The sequence below is a fragment of the Dipodomys merriami genome, unplaced genomic scaffold, assembly GCF_024711535.1.
Source record: "Dipodomys merriami isolate MVZ:Mamm:240054 unplaced genomic scaffold, mDipMer1.0.p SCAF_4, whole genome shotgun sequence".
Lineage (NCBI taxonomy): Eukaryota > Metazoa > Chordata > Mammalia > Rodentia > Heteromyidae > Dipodomys > Dipodomys merriami.
In genome coordinates this window covers 19,405,214-19,427,703 of record NW_027205603.1, presented here as the reverse complement: position 1 = coordinate 19,427,703, position 22,490 = coordinate 19,405,214, and the positions used below count along the sequence as shown (strand labels likewise).

General features: G+C 40.0%; 1 protein-coding gene across 5 annotated transcripts in view; it reads left to right on the top strand.

The window, feature by feature from the left end:
* Ccny (cyclin Y) overlaps window positions 1-22,490 on the top strand; it is a 217,735-nt gene that overhangs the window by 144,782 nt on the left and 50,463 nt on the right. For all 5 annotated transcript variants that reach the window (XM_069990625.1, XM_069990626.1, XM_069990627.1 and 2 more), the window contains one exon: window positions 16,161-16,235. In XM_069990625.1, the coding sequence (XP_069846726.1) occupies window positions 16,169-16,235 (67 nt within the window). In that variant the 5' untranslated portion in view covers window positions 16,161-16,168. The remainder of the gene's footprint in view (window positions 1-16,160; window positions 16,236-22,490) is intronic.

The window sequence follows — 22,490 nt, the reverse complement described above, 5'->3', positions numbered from 1 at the left end:
ACCGGACCTCCCCCCCCCAAAAAAAAAAAAAAAAAAAGAAAATAATGACATTTTTTCAGGCAGATCTCCCTGATATCTCTGGCTTAGAATCTAGAATCAGCCCACTTGGCAGCCCCTTGAATTTGGCAATATTCTGTGATATCTCTGAGGGGTGTTCCTCTCAATAATCTTTTTTTTTTTTTTTTGGCACTAGCTCAAGGCTAGTCCTCTACCACTCGAGCCACAGTGCCTCTTCTGGCTTTTTTCTTTTTGCTGATGTGGTGCTGAGGAACCGAACTCAGGGCCTCAGGCATGCAAGGCAAGCACTCTACCACTGAGCCACCTTCCCAGCCCTCTCTCAATAATCTTTAATAGTGAAGATTCCAACATTTTGTTTTTGTGAGGAGCTGGATTTCATATAGGAGAAACACCTGGTACTGTGTCTGGCAAATAGCATTCACTTGGAAAACATCATGCTGTTGTTGTTAAAAATGTGAGCAAATGGAAGAGGGAAAAAAATATTTTAGTAGAAGCTTAGAGGAAATAATCCACTTGAAATGTTTGTCAAACTACTGTTTTATAATCCATTCTTCTACATAAAGTTATCTGAAGTGTCATGGATATGGCTTCAGAGTAACAAGAAAGACATGAATAATATAAAAAGGCTCTTTACAGCATATGTGGTACATAAAGCTCTGCTAAGGACTATGTGATGTATTAAGATGAACAGGTGTAGTATTTATGCTGTTGCAAGAACTGTATGTGGAGGCTGGGCTCAGAGACTCTTCTTTAACTGAAAATGGAACATTGGGAAGAGAAGAATATCAGGAAAGATTGGGTGGGGCTGCTTGTATTCTGAGCTAGTCTGAAGTACTGGATTTTGGGGCTTCCAAGGCCCACTGGGGCCCTGGCTGATGTCTGGCTGATGATCTTCTGGTTATGAAAACAAAAGATAGTGGATCGGAAAGGTAACACTTTAAATATCAGGTGTCAACTATTCTTTGACACTTGTTAAAGCACAGTATAGGAGGCTTAGCTCTTGGTGGCTAGGACTGTAGTAGTGTGATTTTGCAGTGAGAGAGAAAGATTGCACTCAGCTCTGACTACAATATAGAAAGTTGGAATTCAAGCCTGGGGCCAGTGGCCTATGCCTGTAATCCTAGCTACTCAGGAGGCTGAGATCTCAGGATCACGGTTCAAAGCCAGTCCTGGCAAGGAAAGTCTATGAGACTCTTTATCTCCAATTACCCTGCAGAAAACCGGAAGTGGCACTGTGGTTCAAGTGGTAGAGCACTAGCCTTGAGCTGAAGAGCTCAGGGGCAGTGTCTAGGCTCAGAGTTTAAGCCTATGACTGACAAAAAAGTAGGAATTCATAGCCAGGGAGCAAGGTGAAAGGTGGTGGTCAGAAAATTGTTAAGAATAAACATCCAGGGAAAAGGAGATTCTGGTTAAACCGTTCTAATAGGATTCTTGGTGAAAACAGGCCAGGGTGAGGAGATATCACTGCCTGAGTGAGGGGAGTGGAGAATGAGGAACCAAATCAGATAAAAAAAGATAGTCAGATATTGGGGGCAAGTGGTCTTACATAACTTGGACTTAATAGGGTTCTTTGCTGAAGCTGGATTTTTTTTTAAAACTGCATTTTTATAAGAACATGCACATATCCAAGAGAAACTTCAGCAACCTAGTAAAATTAGGTTAAGGAAAGAATCTTTTGTCAGTTTTTGTTGATGGTCACCTCAGCACCTTATTTTAGGGTCATCTGCCAGCCTCTCAGGGGTATTTTGGAGAATATTTTTGATTACTTGATGACAATTTGATCTCAAGGCTGCTTTTTGTCATCCTGTTTCTGGTGTTACATATTATTTGTGGCAAGATGAGGCATGGTAGTTCATGTCTATGACTCTAGCTACTCTAGGAGGTGAAGTTAGAAGGACTGGGCACAAAACTAGCGCTGTTTGAGAGACCAAGCTAGGGATGGGAGTACATAGTTACTGTAATTTCAGCTTCAAGGGAAACAGATTGTGGGCAAGACCAGCCCTGGGCAAAAGCTGAAATCTCAATGAGCAAAATTTATTTTGAAAGTAAATCTGAAAAAAAAAAAAGCAAAAGAAGAAAAAAAAGCTATGTGTGGTTTAAGCATGAGGCTCCCAGTCTAAACCCCAGTATCACTAAAAAAAATAACAAAAATAAAGGTATAATTAAGTTTTCATTTGTTCCTGATTGTTATTCAGTCATTCTCCATAAGAAAGACTTCCCATGGAACCTTTGCATGAGAGGTATACTGAAGATCTCAACCCTTAGTAGGCAGAGGCAGGAGGATTGTGAACTTTTAAAAGCCAGCGTTGAGTAACATAGTGAGATTCTGCCTCAAACACATTGATAAAAAAGGAAAGTACCTCTTTATGTGGACTGAATTCCTTTTTGCTTTTATCTCTGGTACTCTTCTCCCGAAGTCTCTGACCCTTACCTTACATATAGTTCCTCCAAATTTAAGGCCTTTGCTTACAGGATGGCCTGACTTGAAGCAGTCTGAACTGGAGCTGATCCTAACTCTAGAAAATCAAGTCTTAAGCTGGGTGCTGGTGGCTCATACCTGTAATCCTAGTTACTCAGGAGGCTGAAATCTGAGGATTGTGGTTTGAAGCCAGCCCAGGCAGAAAAGTCCTTTATCTCTAGTTAACCACTAGAAACCAGAAAATGGTGCTATGGCTCAACATGGTAGAATGCTCATGGTAGAGAGCTCAAGGACAGGGTCCAGGCCACGAGAAACTTTTTGTTGTTGGTCATGGGCTTGAACTCTGGGCCCGGACACTAGCCCTGAGCTCTTCAGCTCAAGGCCAGCGCTCTACCACTTGAGCTGCAGTGCTACTTGGAGGTAAGTGCTAATTGGAGGTAAGAGTCTCATGGACTTTCTTGTCCAGGCTGGCTTTGAACTGCCATCCTCAAATCTCAGCCTCTTGGGTAGCCTCTTGGGATCACAGGTGTGAGCCACTGGCGCCAGGCACAGAAACTTTTTTTTTCTCCCAAACCAGGCATGCTAAGTAGAGCTTGTTTGAGTACTTCTTTTAGAGTGGTATTAGAATGCTTTGCCAACAGGGAAAGGGTTCTGGTCTTATGTGTAGACAGTCTGTTCACTGCTTTGTTTCTACATTTTTTGCTCATTGAGATTCTCGTCTTTCAGCATTTCCTTGTTCTCACTGTCAACACTTCTTGCTATTATGGTCCCACACAGGGATTTTTTGAAAATCTCTTTAAACCATGAGACTGGTGGACCAGATAGGGCCATCCTGAGTCCAGGAACCAAGATGAGCCTTGTTCATAACCGGAAGCAAATTTAACTCTGAGAACGGCAGAGTTATTTCTTGCTGCAGTTGGTGAGTTCTGATGGATTGCAGTTTCTCAAGGTAGCAGGTGTAGAGATCTTTTCAGAGTAGAGGGATGATAATGGCTTGAAAAGCTTGCACCAGGTTCAGAAATGAAATGCAAACCATGTCCAAGATTGCGCTATGGTTTTGTGTGCACATGTCAGGAACAGAACCTTTAATCAGATGCCTTGTGCTGCCCTGCTCCTTTGTCTTAGGAAAGGAAGAAGAGTGGCATTTTTGTATCTCCAGAACCATCTTGTTATTTGCCTTAATTAGAGATGTTTTGGGAAATGGATTTTAAAAAGCCAATTTCAAAGACACTATTGGAAGCTATAACTTGCTAAATAAACTTGGGAATTTTGTACATTGAATATTCAGACAGTGCTTTTGAACAAAATGCTTAAATAGGGATACAGGTTGCCCCATTGTAACAATGAGATGTACAGGACACTATGTTGTAAATGAACTTTACAACTTCCAGGGGCGGGGAGGGAGGGAGGAATTGGGAAGGTGAGGAGGGAAGGGATGATGGGGAAAAACAAAGGAGGAGATAATAATGCTCCATAGGAAATGTACTCATTACCTTACTCATGTAACTGTAGCCCCTGTGTACACTATTTTTACAATAAAAAGTATTAAAAAAACCAAACCTAACGAATTTTGCCATGAAAAAAAAAAGACAGTACTTGGCAGACTAGGTTCTGATCTTCATGGATTATTGGCTAGAGGGATTCAAAGTAGGATTTTGCATTTGTACATCTTAGGTATTGAGTCTGTCTATGAGGTATCTGAATTTTATTTTGCTTTATCTGGCCCCATTATTTATATACAATAATAGGGCTAATGTCAGTTTCAAAGGGTATTTGAGGATTTAAATAAATAGATGAGATGCCTGGCATATGATCGATACAGTAAAAATGTCCTCTCTTTTCTTATGGTTATTACTGCAGTTAAAGAATAAAACATGTTAACTTAGCTGACCTAGAGCAGACTGCAAAACATGTATCTTCATGTGTTTGTTATTGCACCTTATAGGTGTCAGCGATGCTCCATGATAGTATTCTAGATAGGCAGATGGTAGCCGAGAATGATAGCACTATAATAAATCCCTAGTATTACTAAGAGTAGAAACAAAACAGTGAAGCTCAGAGATTTCAGTGTGGTAGCAAATGACATCATGTCCCACACCTCAGGAAGCATATTTCCAACAGAACTAGGAAAATAATTCTTAACATACTTTTAAAAAACCTGATTATTAAATTCAGCAACATCCACAGCCTGGAAAAAAACAGGTCTCCCTCCCCAACATCAAAGACTTCTTCAATCATTGAAGAATATAAATGATAAATACTTTCAGATCTTACAAGTATAAAATGATTTGCTTGAAAGAAGCAGCTGTGAGACTGATTTGGTAAATAAGGTCATGATATTGATTTTCCCCAACATCAACAGAGAAACAAGGTCCTGATTGGCCATTTATGATAGGCTTCAGAGTACACGGTGACAGATTAATGCAGTTGAGCCAAGCACTGATGGTTCATGTGTGTAACCCTCCCTACTTAGGAGGCTGAGATCTGAGGATCTCAGTTCAAAGCTAGCCCAGGCAGGAAAGTCTGTGAGCCTCTTATCTTCAATTAACCACTCTAAAACTGGAAGTAGCACTTGGCTCAAAGTGGTAGACAGCTAGCCTTGAGTGAGACAGTTCAGGGGCAGTGCCCTAACTCTGAGTTCAAACCTTACTGTTGACCAAAAAGAAAAAAAAAAAAAAACATGAGATGGGCTATCTTGTATAGACTAGAGGGAAAGGTTTTAGGAAGTGGAAAGAGGGCTGGTTTGGGCTTTAACACAGCTACAAGTGTATTGGGGTCTAATTGGAGAAATAGGCCACTCTTTTCCCAGCGTTACATCCACCTCCTTTCAACCCTCTTTCCTCTTTCATTGTGACCACAGTATCCACTGGACTGACATCCCACTTTTCCATTTTTGTCCTCCTTTGGTTCATTTCCCCAGTTCATGTACTAATTTTTTCTTGTGTTTCTGTCCTATCACTCAATTTCTCCCTTGTGCCATTAAGCTTTTATGAATTCTTTTGTACTATTTCTCCTTTCTTGTAGTGTTTTTAATCCAGTGTGTATTGGATACACTAATCCACTGCCACGAATGCCCTGGTTTTCCTTTAGCCTAGTTATTCTCCCATCAAGCCTTAGCTCTCCCCTTGGTTCTTTTATAGTACTTGCTCCCGGCAAGTTAGCTACAGTTGCTGACTTGCTGCTTCACATCCCAACTCCAGATCTTAAAGTCAGGGACCCCCTGGGATCTTTCACCTCTGTTTCTTGTATGTTTTGCCACACCAAGTTGATTTCTAGTAAGTAATAGTTGGCTGTTGGATTTTTTTCTTTACTAGCTTTTGGAGCATGAGCTCATACTCTGTAATACCAGATTTGCCTGTTATTAAAAATACCAACTGTCTGGGGATAGAGATATGGTTCAGGTCATACACCTCCAGACAATGAGTGAAAGCAAGCCTCAGATACCAAATACGAGTCCTAGTCTCCGATTAAAAATTAAAAAGACCAATCTAAGTGATATTTTTCCAGTTTCAGTGATAGTGCTTATTCATGCTTCTTAGGAGGGACTGTGTGCTTGGAGATTCTTCTCTTTGAGTTCATCTGAATTAATGGCTGGGGTTCCTTTTCTCCTTTTCATTTCTTAAGTTGAAGAATTTACCTGATCACTCTTGTTGTTATTGCAAGTTCTGCCATTTGGCTTATTTGTTAATTATTGAGCCTGTGCACTTTCCATATGGTAGAGGAAGTGCCATACCTGTCTTAGGCTTCTGTGTCTAGTGGATGATGACCAAACTCAGCCTTTGACATCAATCTGCATTGTCTCTGATCATCCCAGACCCAGTGAGGCCTTATATGTATTTCTTTGGTGCGTGATTATTTTTTCTTTTTCTTTTTCTGACCTTGTTTTTTCACCTTCAACTATTTTTTAGTAGATATTTTTCTAAACAGGAACACTGGAAGTCTAGTTTGAATTCTCGAAGCATCACCAGTTCCTATTTTTCTTTGTCCACAGGTAAAAATATATCTTAGGCATCTGGCTTTCTATAGTCTGTGTCTATCATCTTGCTTCCCATTTCTCACTTTATTATTGAACTAATTGTACCTTTACTGAGGTCCCCCTACTAAGTTTCTCTTTGTTCATTATGTGCTCTGGCTAAAACATAGCCCCTCTGAGTAAATTCCTCCAAATAAAGCTCCACCTCTCCTAAAGGACTCCAAAAATCTCATCAGTGTGAAGTCATTTATTCCTTTCCAGTAGCCCGGAACCCACTTGACCAGTGCTTTTTTGTGTGCCTTACTTTATTCTGCCTTAAGGTAGAATGTGTGGGTATGCATGTGTGCATGTGTATGTGCAATGGATAGGAGGAGTTCCAGGAGAGCAGGGACTGCATCTGAAATATCTTTTGTCACCTTGGTTACATATAGAAGTACTATCGTGGCATATAGAAGAAATTTAAACCCATTCTTTCCTTTCTGTAGTCCATACACATTTATATGGTCTGAGACACATGTATTTAAGTTAGTGGCTGGCATGTAGGAAGTGTTAAGAGTGAAGGAGGTAGGAAAATAAAGCATCCAGTGCATGAATTAGCCTGAGACTTGAGTGGGAGCAGGAGTGGACCAGCAGCCCCAACTTGAGGAGACTTCTCTGAATAGGGGAAATGTATAGCCATACCTATGAGAAATTGAGAGTATTGTTTGATAGGGGGATGTTGTTGGAGCAAGATGTATGAGGCAGGGTATAGACTAGAATTGGATACCCCAAATTGCAAAGGGGATACAGACAAATCCATGGTTATTAGTTGAGATAGAGGAAGAGTTGGGAGATGATTCCACACTCTGGGTCCAGCCTCCTTTCCATTTGAGTTCATAGGTAAATTGTCTTTTTAATTTAATTTTTTTTCACAAATGTGGTCCTTGGAAAGTTCCAGCTGTACATAAAAGTATCATTTCCAGCCTCAGCCATGTATCCTGTCTTACATAAACATTAATATGATTATGTTTTTCAGTGTAAAAAGATTGATTTAGTAATTATGCCAGGCAAGCAAGTATGAAGCAGGCTGTGTGTCACCTCAATTGAAATTCAAGACCTAGATTGCACAACTGGATATCTTTGTCTTGTTGGAAGTTCATTTCCTTTCTGATTAGGACTTGAGGCCATTCATCTTCTCAGCCTCCAGGGATTTAAAAGGATAACTTCCATTCTTACCTCATATTTCTAAGCACCTGTAAGCATGTGAGTTTTTAGGCAATCTTGTCCAGTGAACTAGCAGAACAACCAGTCTTTAACATTAGAGTCTTTATCTCCTTTGGTTTCACTTAAGACTGTTTCATATCTTAAGACAGAATTTTAGAGACAGTCTAGAGAGAAGGCTGAGGGAGGAAAACAGTGAAGAGATAGACAGGTGTGGAGAGTATAAAACAGATGGAGCAGTTGGGAAAAGTGAGGTGGAGAAGGAGATAGTGAGTGAGTAGATGAACTAGAGGCATGAGTGTCAGGTGTGCATCTAGAGAGAGAAGGATATACACAAATCCAAACATGAACCACCTCCAGAGAGTCTGACCTGGAGGCCAGTGCATAGACGTGGACTCACAAACAAGCAGTGGATAGAAACAAACTAGAAAGTAACCAAATCTAAGTGTGTCCTAATAAAAAAAAAATAAGCGTGAGATCAGTAGGAGTGGAGGAGGCAGCTTCAGAGTTAACTGGAATCAGCAACAGCAGCTGGCTGCCACAGTGACAATGGCTGTTATAAATAGTGACTGATGCAGGCTGCTGGGCTCCTAGAAAACCAACTGCATCACACTCTTGATTTGCTCTCATTAACACTAGTGAATGGAAATAATCAGTAATTTGTTGGCAGAGGGACAAAAGTAACTGAATTAAATTTGTCAGTTTCATCATTGCCTTGACATCAGAGCCAAATTTGGAAATGTGACAGCTTTAAGTTAAAATTAAAAGTTTGAATGAATACAATATATCTTGACCCAATGGCATCCTTTTGTTGTAGGATATACATTGGATTCTTGTCTGCATTTTCTCCCTCTTAATCTGTCCTCTTCTTTTGAGTACCTCTTTTGAGTTCCTAGTGTTTTATTTGGCTGAACTTTGATTTTGTCTTTCTAAGGAATTATTTCACTATTTGAGATCTCCCTTGAATAGAATATACTGCATTTCACTTAATACATTTGTATATACTTGCATATCACCCAATTTATTTCCTTATGAGTTTGTAAGCTACATCTAGTGTCGGGAAAACATGGATCCTTTGATGCTCTGAGCCGGACTTCACTTTTTCCTAAGTCTTTACATTTCTTTATAAATGTTACGTTATTCTTTATTATGTATGAGTAAAATTTCATTGTGTGTATATACCATTTTTGTTGTTGTTGATCCTTTTAGCCATTGAGGGGCATCTGGGCTGATTCCATACCTTGGCTAAGTGGGTAGTGGTACAATAAATATGATTGTACTGGTGGCATTACTGTGTCCTGGTTTGTAAGTTTTTGGGTAAATGCTCAGGAATGGAATTGCTGGATCATAGGCAACTCCTTTGTGCAACAACCTAAAAAAATTAGTAATATTTAAAAATGGAGATTTTTAAAAACCATGTCATACATTGTCTAACCACAGTAAATAAACCTAATATATGCTTTTTTCTCCCTGAAGTGAACCCCGGGATTGTAAGTTAATTACAGTTGGCTCTAATAGAAGTTGAGTTTTTGCCATGAACTATCTAGAATAGGAGAGTCTTTGCATCTTTTGCACTCTTCACACTGACATTGTCTACACCTAAACATGTCCTTTTAGATGTTAATGAAGCAGTGATTAACTTGGGGCCCTGCAGTGCTGAGCCAGAAGGTTGAATATGGTATTTTCTGGTTTTGTGTAGATGGTCTTTTGAGCCTTCTTTGCTGTAGACCCTACTGCACTGCTCTGTTTTTCAAACCACCAATGGAGTAGGTAATGACTCTGGCCATATTTTGTAAACCCCAGTCATTTACAAAACTGTAAACTCCATATGGTTTAAAAGCTGAGGTAAGCAGTTGTAGATCATTGTACTGTGACATTTGTGGAAAGGACAATTAGGTTGTCTGGCATAGAAAAATACTGCTAAAATACACTGTTTAGCAAGCATGCTATTCACTTTGTTTTGTTTAAAAGGATCCTATCATACCTTGAGCTCAGCAGAAACATGAACTAAAAACAATACAACCAAAATTATTATCAGAATTTTGAAGCACTCAAGCTTTCAAATATCAATTTCAAGCCGATTCTCTTAGATAATAGGAATATTGAGTAGTCAAGATGAGCATACCTTTAATATTTATGTACTTTAATATTTATATTTTATTTCTCTTAACACTGAGCTAGGTGCTGTGACATAGCACATCGGGTTCTAGAGAAGAATCCTAGAGCCTTATGTGTGATAAGCAAGTGCTTGCCACTGAGCTACATTCCCAGTTTTTTCCCCCTTGTTTCTCCCCTTCCCACCCTCTTGTTATTTTCTTTTTCTTAAAGTCAGGATCTTGCTGTGAAGCTTGGGCTGGCCTTGAATTTATGATGATCTTACTTCTGCCTCCCAAGTTCATTACGGTCTTTCAGATTTGCACAAAAGCTAGCATAATGCTTTTTTGTTTTGCTGGTTGTGGGGCTTGAACTTGGGGCCTAAGCTCTTTTGCTCAAGGCTAGTGCTTTTAGAGCCACATTGCCACTTCTGGGTTTCTTTTGAGTAGTTATTGGAGGTGAGTCTCATGGGGACGTTCATGCCTAGGCTGGCATTGAACTGTAATCCTCAGATCTCAGCTTCCTGAATAGCTAGGATTACAATTGTGAGCCACTAGCGCTGGGCCTAGCATAATGCTTGTTTTTTCTTTTCTTTTTTTTTTTTTTTTTGGGTTCGGTCGTGGGGCCTGAACTCTGGGCCTGGGCGCTATCCCTCAGCTCTTCAGCTCAAGGATAGCGCTCCACCACTTGAGCCACAGCGCCACTTTTGGCTTTTTTCTTTTTGCTTATGTGGTGCTGAGGAATTGAACCCAAGGCCTCAGGCATGCAAGGCAAGCGCTCTACCACTGAGCCACCTTCCTAGCACCTAGCATAATGCTTTTTAATAGCTGTCCTTTACAGGGTACATATTACATCTAAGACATCCTGCTGTTGGTTTTCTGTCTTGTAAGTCAGGTATTATTAACTTACTTTATAGATAAGGAAAATGAGTCTCGGTATATCACAATTTGCCCTAGACCCTCAAACAAACAAGTGAACTCAAACCTGGGCCTTTTACATTATAAAGTATGCTATTTCTCCTCCATCTTCTTTTTGGAAGAACCAGTGGTTCCCAGCACTCTAGGACAGAATGTGGATTTTAGAATTTATGGAGTCATTCTTTTTTTTTTTTTTTTTTTTTGGCCAGTCCTGGGGCTTGAGCTCTAGGCCTGGTCACTGTTCTTGAGCTTCTTTTTGCTCAAGGCTAACACTTGAGCCACAGCGCCACTTATACTTTTTCTGTGAATGTGGTACTAAGGAATCAAACCCAGGGTTTCATGTATGTGAGGCAAGAACTCTGCCACTAAGTCATATTCCCAGTCCTATGGAGTCATTTATTATTTTTTCCATTCTTTTTTTCCTTTTTTTTCTCTTTTATTGTCAAGGTGATGTACAAAGGGGTTTCAGTTACATAAGGAAGGTAATGAGTACATTTCTTTCCAACCTTGTTACCTCTTCTCTCAATTTTCTTTTGATGGGATTTTTATTCCTTCTCCAGTGGGGGTCCAGGTGGCCTCTGGAGAATAGCTAAGGAGTATATGAGACATGGACATCTTATACTGATGATTTATTCAGAGAACAGATGAGGCCCATGATACATTAGAGCACAGGATCAACCAGTGAATAATAATGAACGAAATATTTGACCAGATCCTATGAGACAGAATATAGTATCCTTAAGACAAAATAGCTAAAACAAAACATAGACTTGTAAGAGCCAAAAATAGATGCTGGACCTTATGTCTTGTCAAGTTGTCTCTTAAACTCAAACCCTAGGACCACCTGTGGCAATTCCACCTATCATTGTAGTCTTCCTCTCTGAATATTAGAAGATGAGTTTAGTAAGCCATATTATGTGGTTGTACCATTATATTAGTTTCCTTTCATTAGTATAATAAAATTCCCCACGCAGTTACTTTATAAACAAAAGAGATTTATACTAGGTCATAGTTCTGGTCCATTGTCAAGGGACCACATCTGGTGGTGGCTCTCTCACTGGGAGAGACAGGGAGCATGCTGTAATGCATGTGTATCTTTTCTGGTCTCTCTTCCTTTTGAGAAATGACCTATAAAACAATCATTGTGGAACCCTTTAGTGGCTTTATCTTGTTCTACTCATTCTTAAAGGTGTGATGTCTAAATACAAAGCTAGATTAAGTCTCCCGTCCTTTTTCTCCCTTTTCCCCTCTCTTCTGTTCCCTCTTTCCCCTTCCATCCTCTCTGGTGCTGATCCTGAGTGCTGCCTCTGAGCTTCTGTGCTCAAGGCTATGACTCTTACCTCTTGAGCCACAGCTCTATTTCTGGCTTTTTGGTGGTTAATTAGAGATGAGAGTCTCACAGATTTCCCTGCTGGGGATGGTTTCAAATCACAGTCCTGAGATCTCAGCCTCCTAAATAGCTAGGATTATAGGCATGAGCCACCAGCTTACTTAACAAGGAAGGCCAGATTTCAGCACATTAACTTTTGGGAAACACATAAACTACAATACCTACCTTCACATTAAAAGTACCTTGTCCTATGCAAAGGTAGCCTGGGCCTGCTCTGAGTTATTACTTTGCTCTCTGTAGTTAATGGACTATAAATCTGGGCTAAGACTGGAGAAAATGCAGGTAATATAAATGCTTTTTTAAAGTGATACATAGGAAGTTCATGAAAATGTTGAACCCCCCCTTACATGTATATTTAATGCACTTGTAATGCATTAAAATTAAATCTAGCACTGGGCGTCGTCGGTGGCTCATGCCTGTATCCTTGCTCTTTTGGAGGCTTACATCTGAGGACCATGGTTCAAAGTCAGTCTGGGCAGGAAAGGCTGTGAGACTCTCATCTTCAGTTAACCAGCAGAAAATGGGAAGTGGCGCTGTGGCTCAAGTGGTAAGTGCTAACCTTGAGCTGAAGAGCTGAGGGACAGCGCTTAGGCCCACAGTTCAAGCTCCATGACCGACACCCTCCCCCCCCCCCCAAAAAAAAAAAATTAAATCTAGCTAATGGCTTAGGTTGATTGCTTCCTCCTGTGATCCCAGCTACAAGGGGGCATAGGTAGGAGAATCAAGATCCAGGCAAACTACCATAAAAAATGTGAGACCCTGTTTGAAATATTAAAGCATAAAAGGCAAGGGGTTGCCTGAAGAATTAAAGTACCTGCCTAGCAACCTGGAAACCCTGAGGTCAAGTCCCGTCACTGCTCAAACAGCGCAACAATGACAGAAAACCTTAGCTCATGATTCCAGGGACTTCCTCAATAGCACTTACATACTTTTGTACCTTTCTGTTTAGAAGCAGAGAATTCACCTGTTGCTTTGCCAGTGGCTCATGCCTATAATCCTAGCTTGTTAGGAGGCTGAGATCTGAGGATTACAGCTCGATGCCAGCTTGGAAAGGAAAGTCTGTGAGACTTTTATCTCCAGTCACCAAAAAACACTAGAAGCGGAGTTGTGGCATAAGTGGTAGAGCATTAGCCTTGAGCAAAAAGCTCAGGGACAATGTCCAGACCCTGAGTTCCAGCCCTAGGTCCAGCACCAACTCCCCCCGCCCCCCAAAACAACAAAAACAAAAACCCAGAGAACTCTTGCTGTGTGTGTGTGGGGGGGGGTGGAGGGAGAATGCACACACACACACCACACGCATGTGCCTGTGGGTTCCTGGTTATCTCGTCTAGAATGTACATTTCAGGGACAACTTGTGAAACTGTTTTGTGAACTCAGCTTTTAGGGGTTTTTGTTTTCCCTCAGCATCATACTTTGCTTCAGTTCCAAGTCTTTGTAGGACAACCAGGCCTGGAAAAGCTCTGGATTCAGGAGTTCCAGCTGGAGCCCTGAGTTCTGGTCCAAATTCTGTCATCTCTAGTTGGGCGCTTCACTTTCAAAGCCTCACTCCCTTTTGTGAATGGCTCATCAAACTGATTCTAGAGCCTTCTGTGAACTCTATATGACTTACTCTTCATCACTAACATATATAGGTCATACCTAGCCAGTCACCATCAGGAAAACCACCTGTTTATGCCACAGTGAATATCTGGGCCAGACTTAGGATTGTGATGTGTGTCCTGAAAGGTAACATACAATAGCCTTGTCCTTGTATCATATTTATTATGCTTCTTTCATAGGAAAAGCAGGAAACAGGATTTCTGTCCTTAGTTCTACATAAAAGGAAAAGCAAGTTTCTTGATTTTTTTCCCCCTCCAGTCCTGTTGAAAGCAGAATGAAGACACATAGAGATCGAGCTGCAGGAGGATCACAGTGCCTCCTGGGGAGGCAGGGGACTAAATTATAACCAATTATAAATTATAATTACAAACTATAGGAGCTGGGAAGGTGGCTCAATAGTAGAGTGCTTGCCTTGCATGTATGAGGCCCTGGGTTCGATTCCTCAGCATCACATAAATAGAAAAAGCCAGAAGTGGTGCTGTGGCTCAAGTGGTAGAATGCTAGCCTTGAACTAAGAGCCGAGGGACGGCCCAGGCCCCACAACCTACCAAAAAACAAGACAAAAACTATAACTAATTATAGCTAAAGTTATACCAAAATATAACTTTAATAGAAATTACATTACCAAAGAAACAGACAATTGAAGTGTAGTGTGTTTGAAGTTCAGTAGATGTTTCTTAACTCAAGTTCCAAGAGAAAGGTTAGGAAGTATAGTCTTAGTATTGGGAGAACTTGCTTCATGTCCAGGTTTTGCTAAAGATAAAGACTCTGTATGGGTGAGTGAGTCCATGCTGTCTTTGGTGTCTTTATGATTATCTTTGTTTTTCCTTCTTTTCCCTTTGACTTGATTAGCTATAGTTAAGAATAGAACTGTCTATTTATTTATTTTTATTTTTAATTTTTTTTGGGGTCCGGTCGTGGGGCCTGAACTCTGGGCCTGGGCGCTGTCACTCAGCTCTTCAGCTCAAGGCTAGCACTCTACCACTTGAGCCACAGCGCCACTTCTGGCTTTTTTTTTTTTCTTTTTCTGCTTATGTGGTGCTGAGGAAGCGAACCCAGGGCCTCAGGCATGCAAGGCAAGCGCTCTACCACTGAGCCACCTTCCCAGCCCAGAACTGTCTGTTTATACAGGTATTAATTAAGTTTCTTTGCAAATTTGTTGTAATAATTTAATCCCAAATAGTATTCATTCTGTTGCTGTAAGTGGATATGACGACCATGCTGACTTTCTAGTAATTTTTTAAATCTTTTCTTTTTCCTCCCTTAATTCTCCTGCTTTGCTTAGCTATACTTTTCCTATGGAATAAGGTGGTAATTCTTTAAACTGGAAACACTTATATATGGTGGAATTCTAAGTTGTTAAATGACACTGACAAAGTCCTGACCCTTGGAGATTATTCTAAGGCAGGGGCTGCAGAAACCAAATGCCTTTGGGTTTGGGAAGGCAGGAAAGGAACATCATTTGAGTTTCCTCGAAGGAAAAGAACTGGGGCCTGGGCAGTAGTCAGATGCCCCCCCAAAAGGGATCTCATGCTGTCAAATGATGTGATTTTCTCAGAGATGTTGGAAGTAAGGATTTTTTTCTTTGTTATACATTTCAAATCCCTAATTTCCTTTTTTTCCCCTTCATGTTAGCTGGCTTGCTTTTTTTGTTGTTTGTTTGTTTTTGATTGTTTGTGGGGCTTGAACTCAGGGCCTGGGTATACACAGCTCCACTTCCGGTTTTCTGGTGATTAATTAGAGATAAGAGTCTCATGGGGGCTAGAAAGGTGATGTAATGTTAGAGTACTTACCTGGCATGAGTGAAGCCCTGGGTTTGATTTCTCAGTACCACATAAACAGAAAAAGCTGGAAGTGGTGCCGTGGCTCAAGTAGTAGAGTGCTAGCCTTGAGCAAAAGAAGCTCAGGGACAGTGCCCAGACCCTGAGTTCAAGCCCCAGGACTGGCAAAAAAAAAGTCTCATGGACTTTCCTGCTTGGGTAGGCTTTGAACTACAATCCTCAGATCTTAGCCTCCTGAGTAGCTAGGATTACAGGCATGAGCCGCCAGCACCTGGCTAAATTTTCTTTTTTGAAGTATGGATCAACAGTATACATGAACAGCCCAGATTAGACCCACAAATAGCTGGTACTGAAGTGGTTGCCTTTCAGATACTATCTTTCAAAGTAATCTAAATAAGCAGAGCATAAATAAGCAGAGCGTAAGAGTGCTGATTCCATTGTAACAACTTGAAATGTCCTAATGTAATCACCTTTGGCAAATAATACATATGAAAATAATGGCTAATTCCTTGATTACATGTGATAACTATTCGGCTATTTTGGTCATGTCTTAGGTACAGAACAATCTTTTCAAAGGAAAATGGAGTTTAGCTTAATGATCTCCAGGCAAATGTCTATTTATTGTATATAACTTTTTCAGAGTTCTAAATACTATTATGCTTTGTCCTGTTATTAGTAATTGAGATTTTGGAAAACTGAAAGTTAATATTGTCTTTCTCTAGTTAACAGATAGTTGTTCATATAATTTCTTTTTTTTTTTCCTTTAAAGATTTGAACATGGAATTCAATCCTTCAGACCATCCTCGGGCCAGCACAATATTCCTCAGTAAATCTCAGACGGACGGTAGGTTTCTAACTTACTAATTTCTGTTAACAACTGGCATTAATAACCCAGGTTTTGATTTTACACTTTTTTTCAATGGAAATTGAATACCCTTTTAAATGATCCTAGAAGATGTTGTTCAATGATTGTTCTTTTGGGCTTTATTTTTCCTTTTGTGAAGAAGTTATATTTTTAGAATTTTCCATTTGGAGTAATTATGTTCATTTTGCTAGTTTGCTGTATTATTCCTACATGCTTTCTATACTGGATGTATCTACTTTGTCATAAATTTTCCTTTTCCTACAAGAATTGATATTTGCATAAACTCTCAAAAAAATACAAACATGAAGTGAAAGCAGAATTAATGTTCTATTTTGTCATGGAATTGATATGGTTGTCAGTTGTGAGAGCTGAATTGACCCTGTGCATAAAATACAGAGGTTTTCTTTTTTTAAAATGCAGAGGTGTTTTTTTCTTTTTCTTTTTTCTTTTGCAAAAGTTTTAATAACCAGTTTAAAAACCAGAAGTATGTGCAATTTCTTCTGGAGGGAAGTCTCTTTAGTCTCTGGCTCATCTCACTGTTACCTGACCCTTGGCTGCATAGGAAAGGTGGGATCAAATTTCTACAGTATTGTGGACACAAGTCTTCACTTTGGATTCTTGTAGAAAAGTATGGGATTTGGTGATACTGACTAGGATGTTATTCTGTAATAAGGAAATCTTACATCTGTTCTTGCTAAGCTCTAATTTAGAGAAAATACTATGGTGAGTAGAAAACATGTTTAAGGTAAGTTCATATTTAAGAAATGGTTAATAATGGTTAAGTAACAGTTTTGGTATGGTATAATGCTGATGTAGGTGTGGGCCACTGACTTGATTTGAAAGCCTTTGATATATATATATATATATATATATATATATATATATATATATATATTTTTTTTTTTTTTTTTTTTTGGTTCTAAAAGAAAGAGTCAATCAGTATAGTCAGCAAATACTTTTTCTTTTTGGTCCGGTCGTGGGGCCTGAACTCTGGGCCTGGGTGCTGTCCCTCAGCTCTTCAGCTCAAGGCTAGTGCTCTACCACTTGAGCCACAGTGTCACTTCTGGCTTTTTTCTTTTTGCTTATGTGGTGCTGAGGAATCAAACCCAGGGCCTCATGTGTGCAAGGCAAGCGCCCTACCACTGAGCCACCTTCCCAGCCCCAGCAAATATTTTTTAAGTTAAGTTTTGCATGTATTAGGTCCTCTCCATCCTCAAACCCACAATTTTTCTTTGGTGAAAAGGAAAGCTAAAATGGGAGTAGTAGGAAGGATATTTCAAGGAAAGGAAAAGGACAGGATGACACAATTTTATGTAGAAACTTATGCTGTGAAAACAAGTTGTTAAGTCTGGCTGACTTTCAGGTTTGGTTTTTTGCTTCCTATGAACTCAGGGTACATCAATCAGAAAACTTTCCCACAATGTTTGCATCAATTTTTATCAGAGCCTGGGTGGATGACACATACTGTTGTCATGGTGAAAGGAAATGACCTAGTAGAGGAAAGAAGGCTCCAGAAATAGCTTAGTGACCATCACCTCTCCACTTCTTCTGGATCTTATTCCCTTGCTCTTCTAACCGTCCATCTGTACTATAACCCTTTGTTTTTTGCTTCAACTTCACCTTTTAAATTCTAGACCTTTCTACTCACCATGGAAAATAACCCATACTCTTTACTTCGAAGTATTTCCCTCTGTTCCTTGGTCTGGTGACATCTTCTACATCGTGTCTACTTCTCTTTTCACTTGTGCTCTTTTTGTTTACTCTCTTGCTATTATGTGGAGTATGAGGAGTAAGGTTATCTGACCTGGAACCTTTTTATTTTTTCGGTCTTGGGGCTTGAATTCTGGACCTGGGTGCTGTCCTCTGTTCTTCAGCTCAAAGCGAGCACTCTACCACTTGAGCCACAGCACCACTTCTCACTTTTTCTGTGTATGTGGTGCTGAGGAGTCGAACCCGGGGCCTCCTGCATGAGAGGCAAGCACTCTACCACTGAGCCACCTTCCCAGCCCCGGCTGAGGTTACCTGAGAACATTTACCTTCCAGAACTGCTGCTTGCTCCCATGGTATTTGTAGCTATTTGGTCTTTGGGATTCCTATTTTTTTGTTCTATTCATGTACTTAAAAGAAATAAGTGTGTGTGTGTGTGTGTGTGTGTGAGTGTGTGTGTGTGTGTGTGTGTGTGTGTGTGTGTGTGTGTGTGTGTGTGTGTGTGTGTGTGTGTGTGTGTGTATGTGTGTATGTGTGTCCGTCCCCTAGGGCTTGAACTCAGTGCCTGGGTGCTATCCCTGAACTCTTTTGCTCAAGGCTATCACTCTATTTACTTGAGCCTTTTTCTGTTTGTTTTGATGGTTAATTGAAAATTAAGAGTCTCATGGACTTTCCTGCCCAGTGTAGCTTTGAACTGTCATCCTCAGATTTCAGCCTTCTGAGCTACCAACACCCAGCAGAAAAATATTTTTTTAAATAAGTAGCTTTGGTAACTTTTATGAATTGGCCCTTTAGTGAAATTATTATCCAGAAATTGAATTTTTTCAAATTGACCCTTCTAAATTCCTTTTTTGGGGGGGTCAGTCATGGGGCTTGAACTCTGGGTGTGAACACTGTCCCTCAGCTCTTCAGCTCATGGCTTGTGCTCTACCACTTGAGCCACTGTGCCACTTCCCCTCCTAAATTCTTTCTATAAGCTGTTTTTTTTTTTTTTTAGTTTTATTATATAACCTCACCCTTCTGAGGTGGGTTCACAACTATGGGCCCCATTCCATTTCTTTATTTGGAAGGAATGTTATATGGGCACAAAGGAATGTTATATAGGCACAAAGCCATTGTTGAGGTAATAACAGTTACGTTAAGGTAGTTACTGCTTGGAACCATAGCTCCTCTCTTTCTTCTGTAGCCTACTTAATCCTTTCTATTATCATTGCTTAGTCAGCAATGATAACAGGCCCTTGCCACCAGCCACCTGTTTCTGAGTCTGATACAGTCATATAGTCTGATAGTCAGTAGTCAGTAATTAGAATTTTTTGGTTGTTAATTCTTTTTCCCTCTGGATACTACAGAGTTGTAGGCTGGACTTAGAGCGTTCTCATTGTTCTAAAGGAGACTGGCAACTCCAGCAAAATCAAGTAATAATCCAGTACTTGCTAATTAGACCTCCCCAATTGGCTGAAGTTATGAGTATTTTATTCAAAATCAGAGTGACTCCCACCATATTATTTCTTCGCACAAGTGAGATGTCATTGAAGGCTTCCCTAAGTAAAAGAGTCATTCAACCAAGAAGAGTCCTGTATGGTGGAGGAAATTACCAGATGAGAAAGAAATTAATTCTTTTGGCTTACTGGCTTTTAATGAGATGACTTTTGCTTATGGGAAAGAATTTGTGTATAGTTTTTTTTTTTTTTTTTTTTTGGGTCCGGTCGTGGGCCTGAACTCTGGGCCTGGGCGCTGTCCTTCAGCTCTTCAGCTCAAAGCTAGCGCTCTACCACTTGAGCCACAGTGCCACTTCCGGCTTTTTTCTTTTTGCTTATGTGGTGCTGAGGAATCGAACCCAGGGCCTCAGGCATGCAAGGCAAGCGCTCTACCACTGACCCACCTTCCCAGCCCGTGTATAGTTCTTAATATCTTTCTTTTCTATACTGATTTTGATTCATTATTTAAAAAAAATAAGAGATTTTGCATTTTTAAATTTAGGAGAAAAAAGCAGTCAAAGTCCATCTTTTTCCTTTCAATTAGCATCATTTTTAGAAGTTCTTTTTTGAAAAGTAGGACAGAAGTAATGCCCTTTGTGTACATGTGAGAGATGGGAGGAGAAGGGATGAGGAAAGAAGGGAAAGAAACTCTAGCAAATGGAAGTGGGAGAGAAATGTATGGTGTTTCCAGAGTCCCTTCCAATACTTTTTTTTTTTTTTTTGGGTCCGGTCGTGGGGCCTGAACTCTGGGCCTGGGCGCTGTCCCTAAGCTCTTCAGCTCAAGGTAGCGCTCTACCACTTGAGGCACAGCGCCACTTCCGGCTTTTTTTTTCTTTTTGCTTATGTGGTGCTGAGGAATCGAACCCAGGGCCTCAGCCATTCAAGGCAAACGCTCTATCACTGAGTCACCTTCCCAGCCCCCTTTCCAATACTTTTTTGACTTGAAGCCTATAAAATTCAGAAATGAAAAATGTGAGCAGTGGTTTTCTTTGTACATTCTTTTGGACATATTAAAACATGCTCCTGGACAATGTTGACCCTTTTGCACAGGAGATAACCACAGTAACTTATTTTAGGAGTGACTGCCCTGGACCTTGTTGGGCAGTTCTTTCCTCAGAGCATTCTTATGACCTCCCTGTCCTCCCTTCACCAACTTAACACAATTTTCTTTATAACTTTCATGATTTCTGGGCTTATGATGACCTTTTACAGCTCCTGGTATACTACTATATTACCTCTGGGGATTTGCATATTTTAACTTTTTTTTTTTTTGTCCAATGGGCTTGAACTTTGGGCTGGGCCTGTCCCTCAGCTCTTCAGTTCAAGGTTAGTACTCTACTACTTGAGCCATAGCGTCACTTCTGGTTTTCTGGTGGTTTATTGGAGATAAGTGTCTATGGGCTTTCCTGCCCGGGCTGGCTTTGAACCTCTATCCTCAGATCTTAGCCTCCTGTGTAGCTAGGATTACAGGTGTGAGCCACCAACGCCTGGCTTATTTTAACATTTTTATACAAGCACATTCATTTGAGAAAGTACATGTATCATTGTATAAGTATACAGATTAAGATTAAAAGATTTAAAATATACCCACCAAAATATCAATAATGACTATTATCTTTTTATTTTTGGATGTATCTATTACTTTTTAATGTATCTATGTTTTCGAAGTTTTAATTTTCATTTTTATCATTTGCAGTTATATTTTCTTTCTTATACTGCTTTGGATTTTTCAAATTTTCTACATACAGATTTCTATGTAGGTGGAGTCTTTTTGGTAACCAGAGAGAGTTCTTACTGGAACCACTTAATTGAGGTTTTTATGTATCTGAGGAAATCCTTTGGCCTTGGCTATTCTCTGTGGAAAATAGAAACATCTGAAGTTGACAGGCAACGTAGATATTTGTTCTTGGAATAAGCTTTTCTTATGGCTTGTCTGCCTTCAATTCCTTGTCCTGGAATTTTCTTTTCTCTCTGACATGTCTGCCCTAGACATCTTTGAATTTTTTCCTTGTTCTTTTATCTGTCTTGTGTGTGTCAATTTCCTTTTGAATGTACAGAATGTCCTGTTCCTCTGGTTCTGGGTTTAGAAATAAACACAGGTCCACTTGGCTGTTTCTAGCTTCCTTCCTGCTCCCTCTTAGGATGACATCATCAGGATGCCTTGCCCAGGGTAGGAAGTTTAGGGTGAGTTTCCCCCAGGGACACTTTGTGTCCTGGTCACTGTGATCATGACTTCCTGTCAGGTCAGTTTAACAGGGCAGAGGCTGTGATGTGAATTTGTAATAGAAGCTCAACAATTAATTTTTGAATTAAATGAACAATCGAATCCACTTTGTTCTAAAGCTTGCAGGAATTGATTGGTGCTCTTGAAACCTATTCTGTAAAGGATTATATTGAACTTTTAATTGGATTGTTCAAAGTCTGATTTATGTCCTCCACAGTAGGGAGGATAAAACCTTTCTTTTGGACCAAAATTTGTAATTTATATCAACTATACTATCTCAGCACTTAATTTTTACATTTGAAATAAAATGAACATTAGAGTTGAGGCTCCTACTTGTGTGGCCTGCCAGACTTTCATATGTAGAAGCTAAATAATTTTTCTTTGTAAAATAACTTATCTCTGTTAATCAGAGCCTAATTATTTTGCTTTAAATAGAACTCATATCATGCTTGAAGGTAAAGATGGGACGGGTAGATGAGGTGGTGGGGATAGCTCAGCACATGACCCCCTCTGGACCTGTTTCACCCAGCTTCTTCAGGTCACTCATTGTATTGCCTGTATGGGCTGCTTCTCATTTCCGAAAGAAGGTTGTTTGTATAAAGTGGTATCTAGGAAGTTCTCAGTGCTAACATCCTGTGCCTCAATGGAGTCTGATGCCCATTGGAAGGTCTATTTTAGAGAAAAGAAGTGGGGAAACAAAGGTACTTTTTAATGACTTAACTATGAAAGAAGTTAAGCTAAAATTGTATTTAGATTATTAACAAATTCTCATTAGTATTCAATACTAGGATTTTCAACAGGAAGTCGATAGGGTTTTTGTTTGTT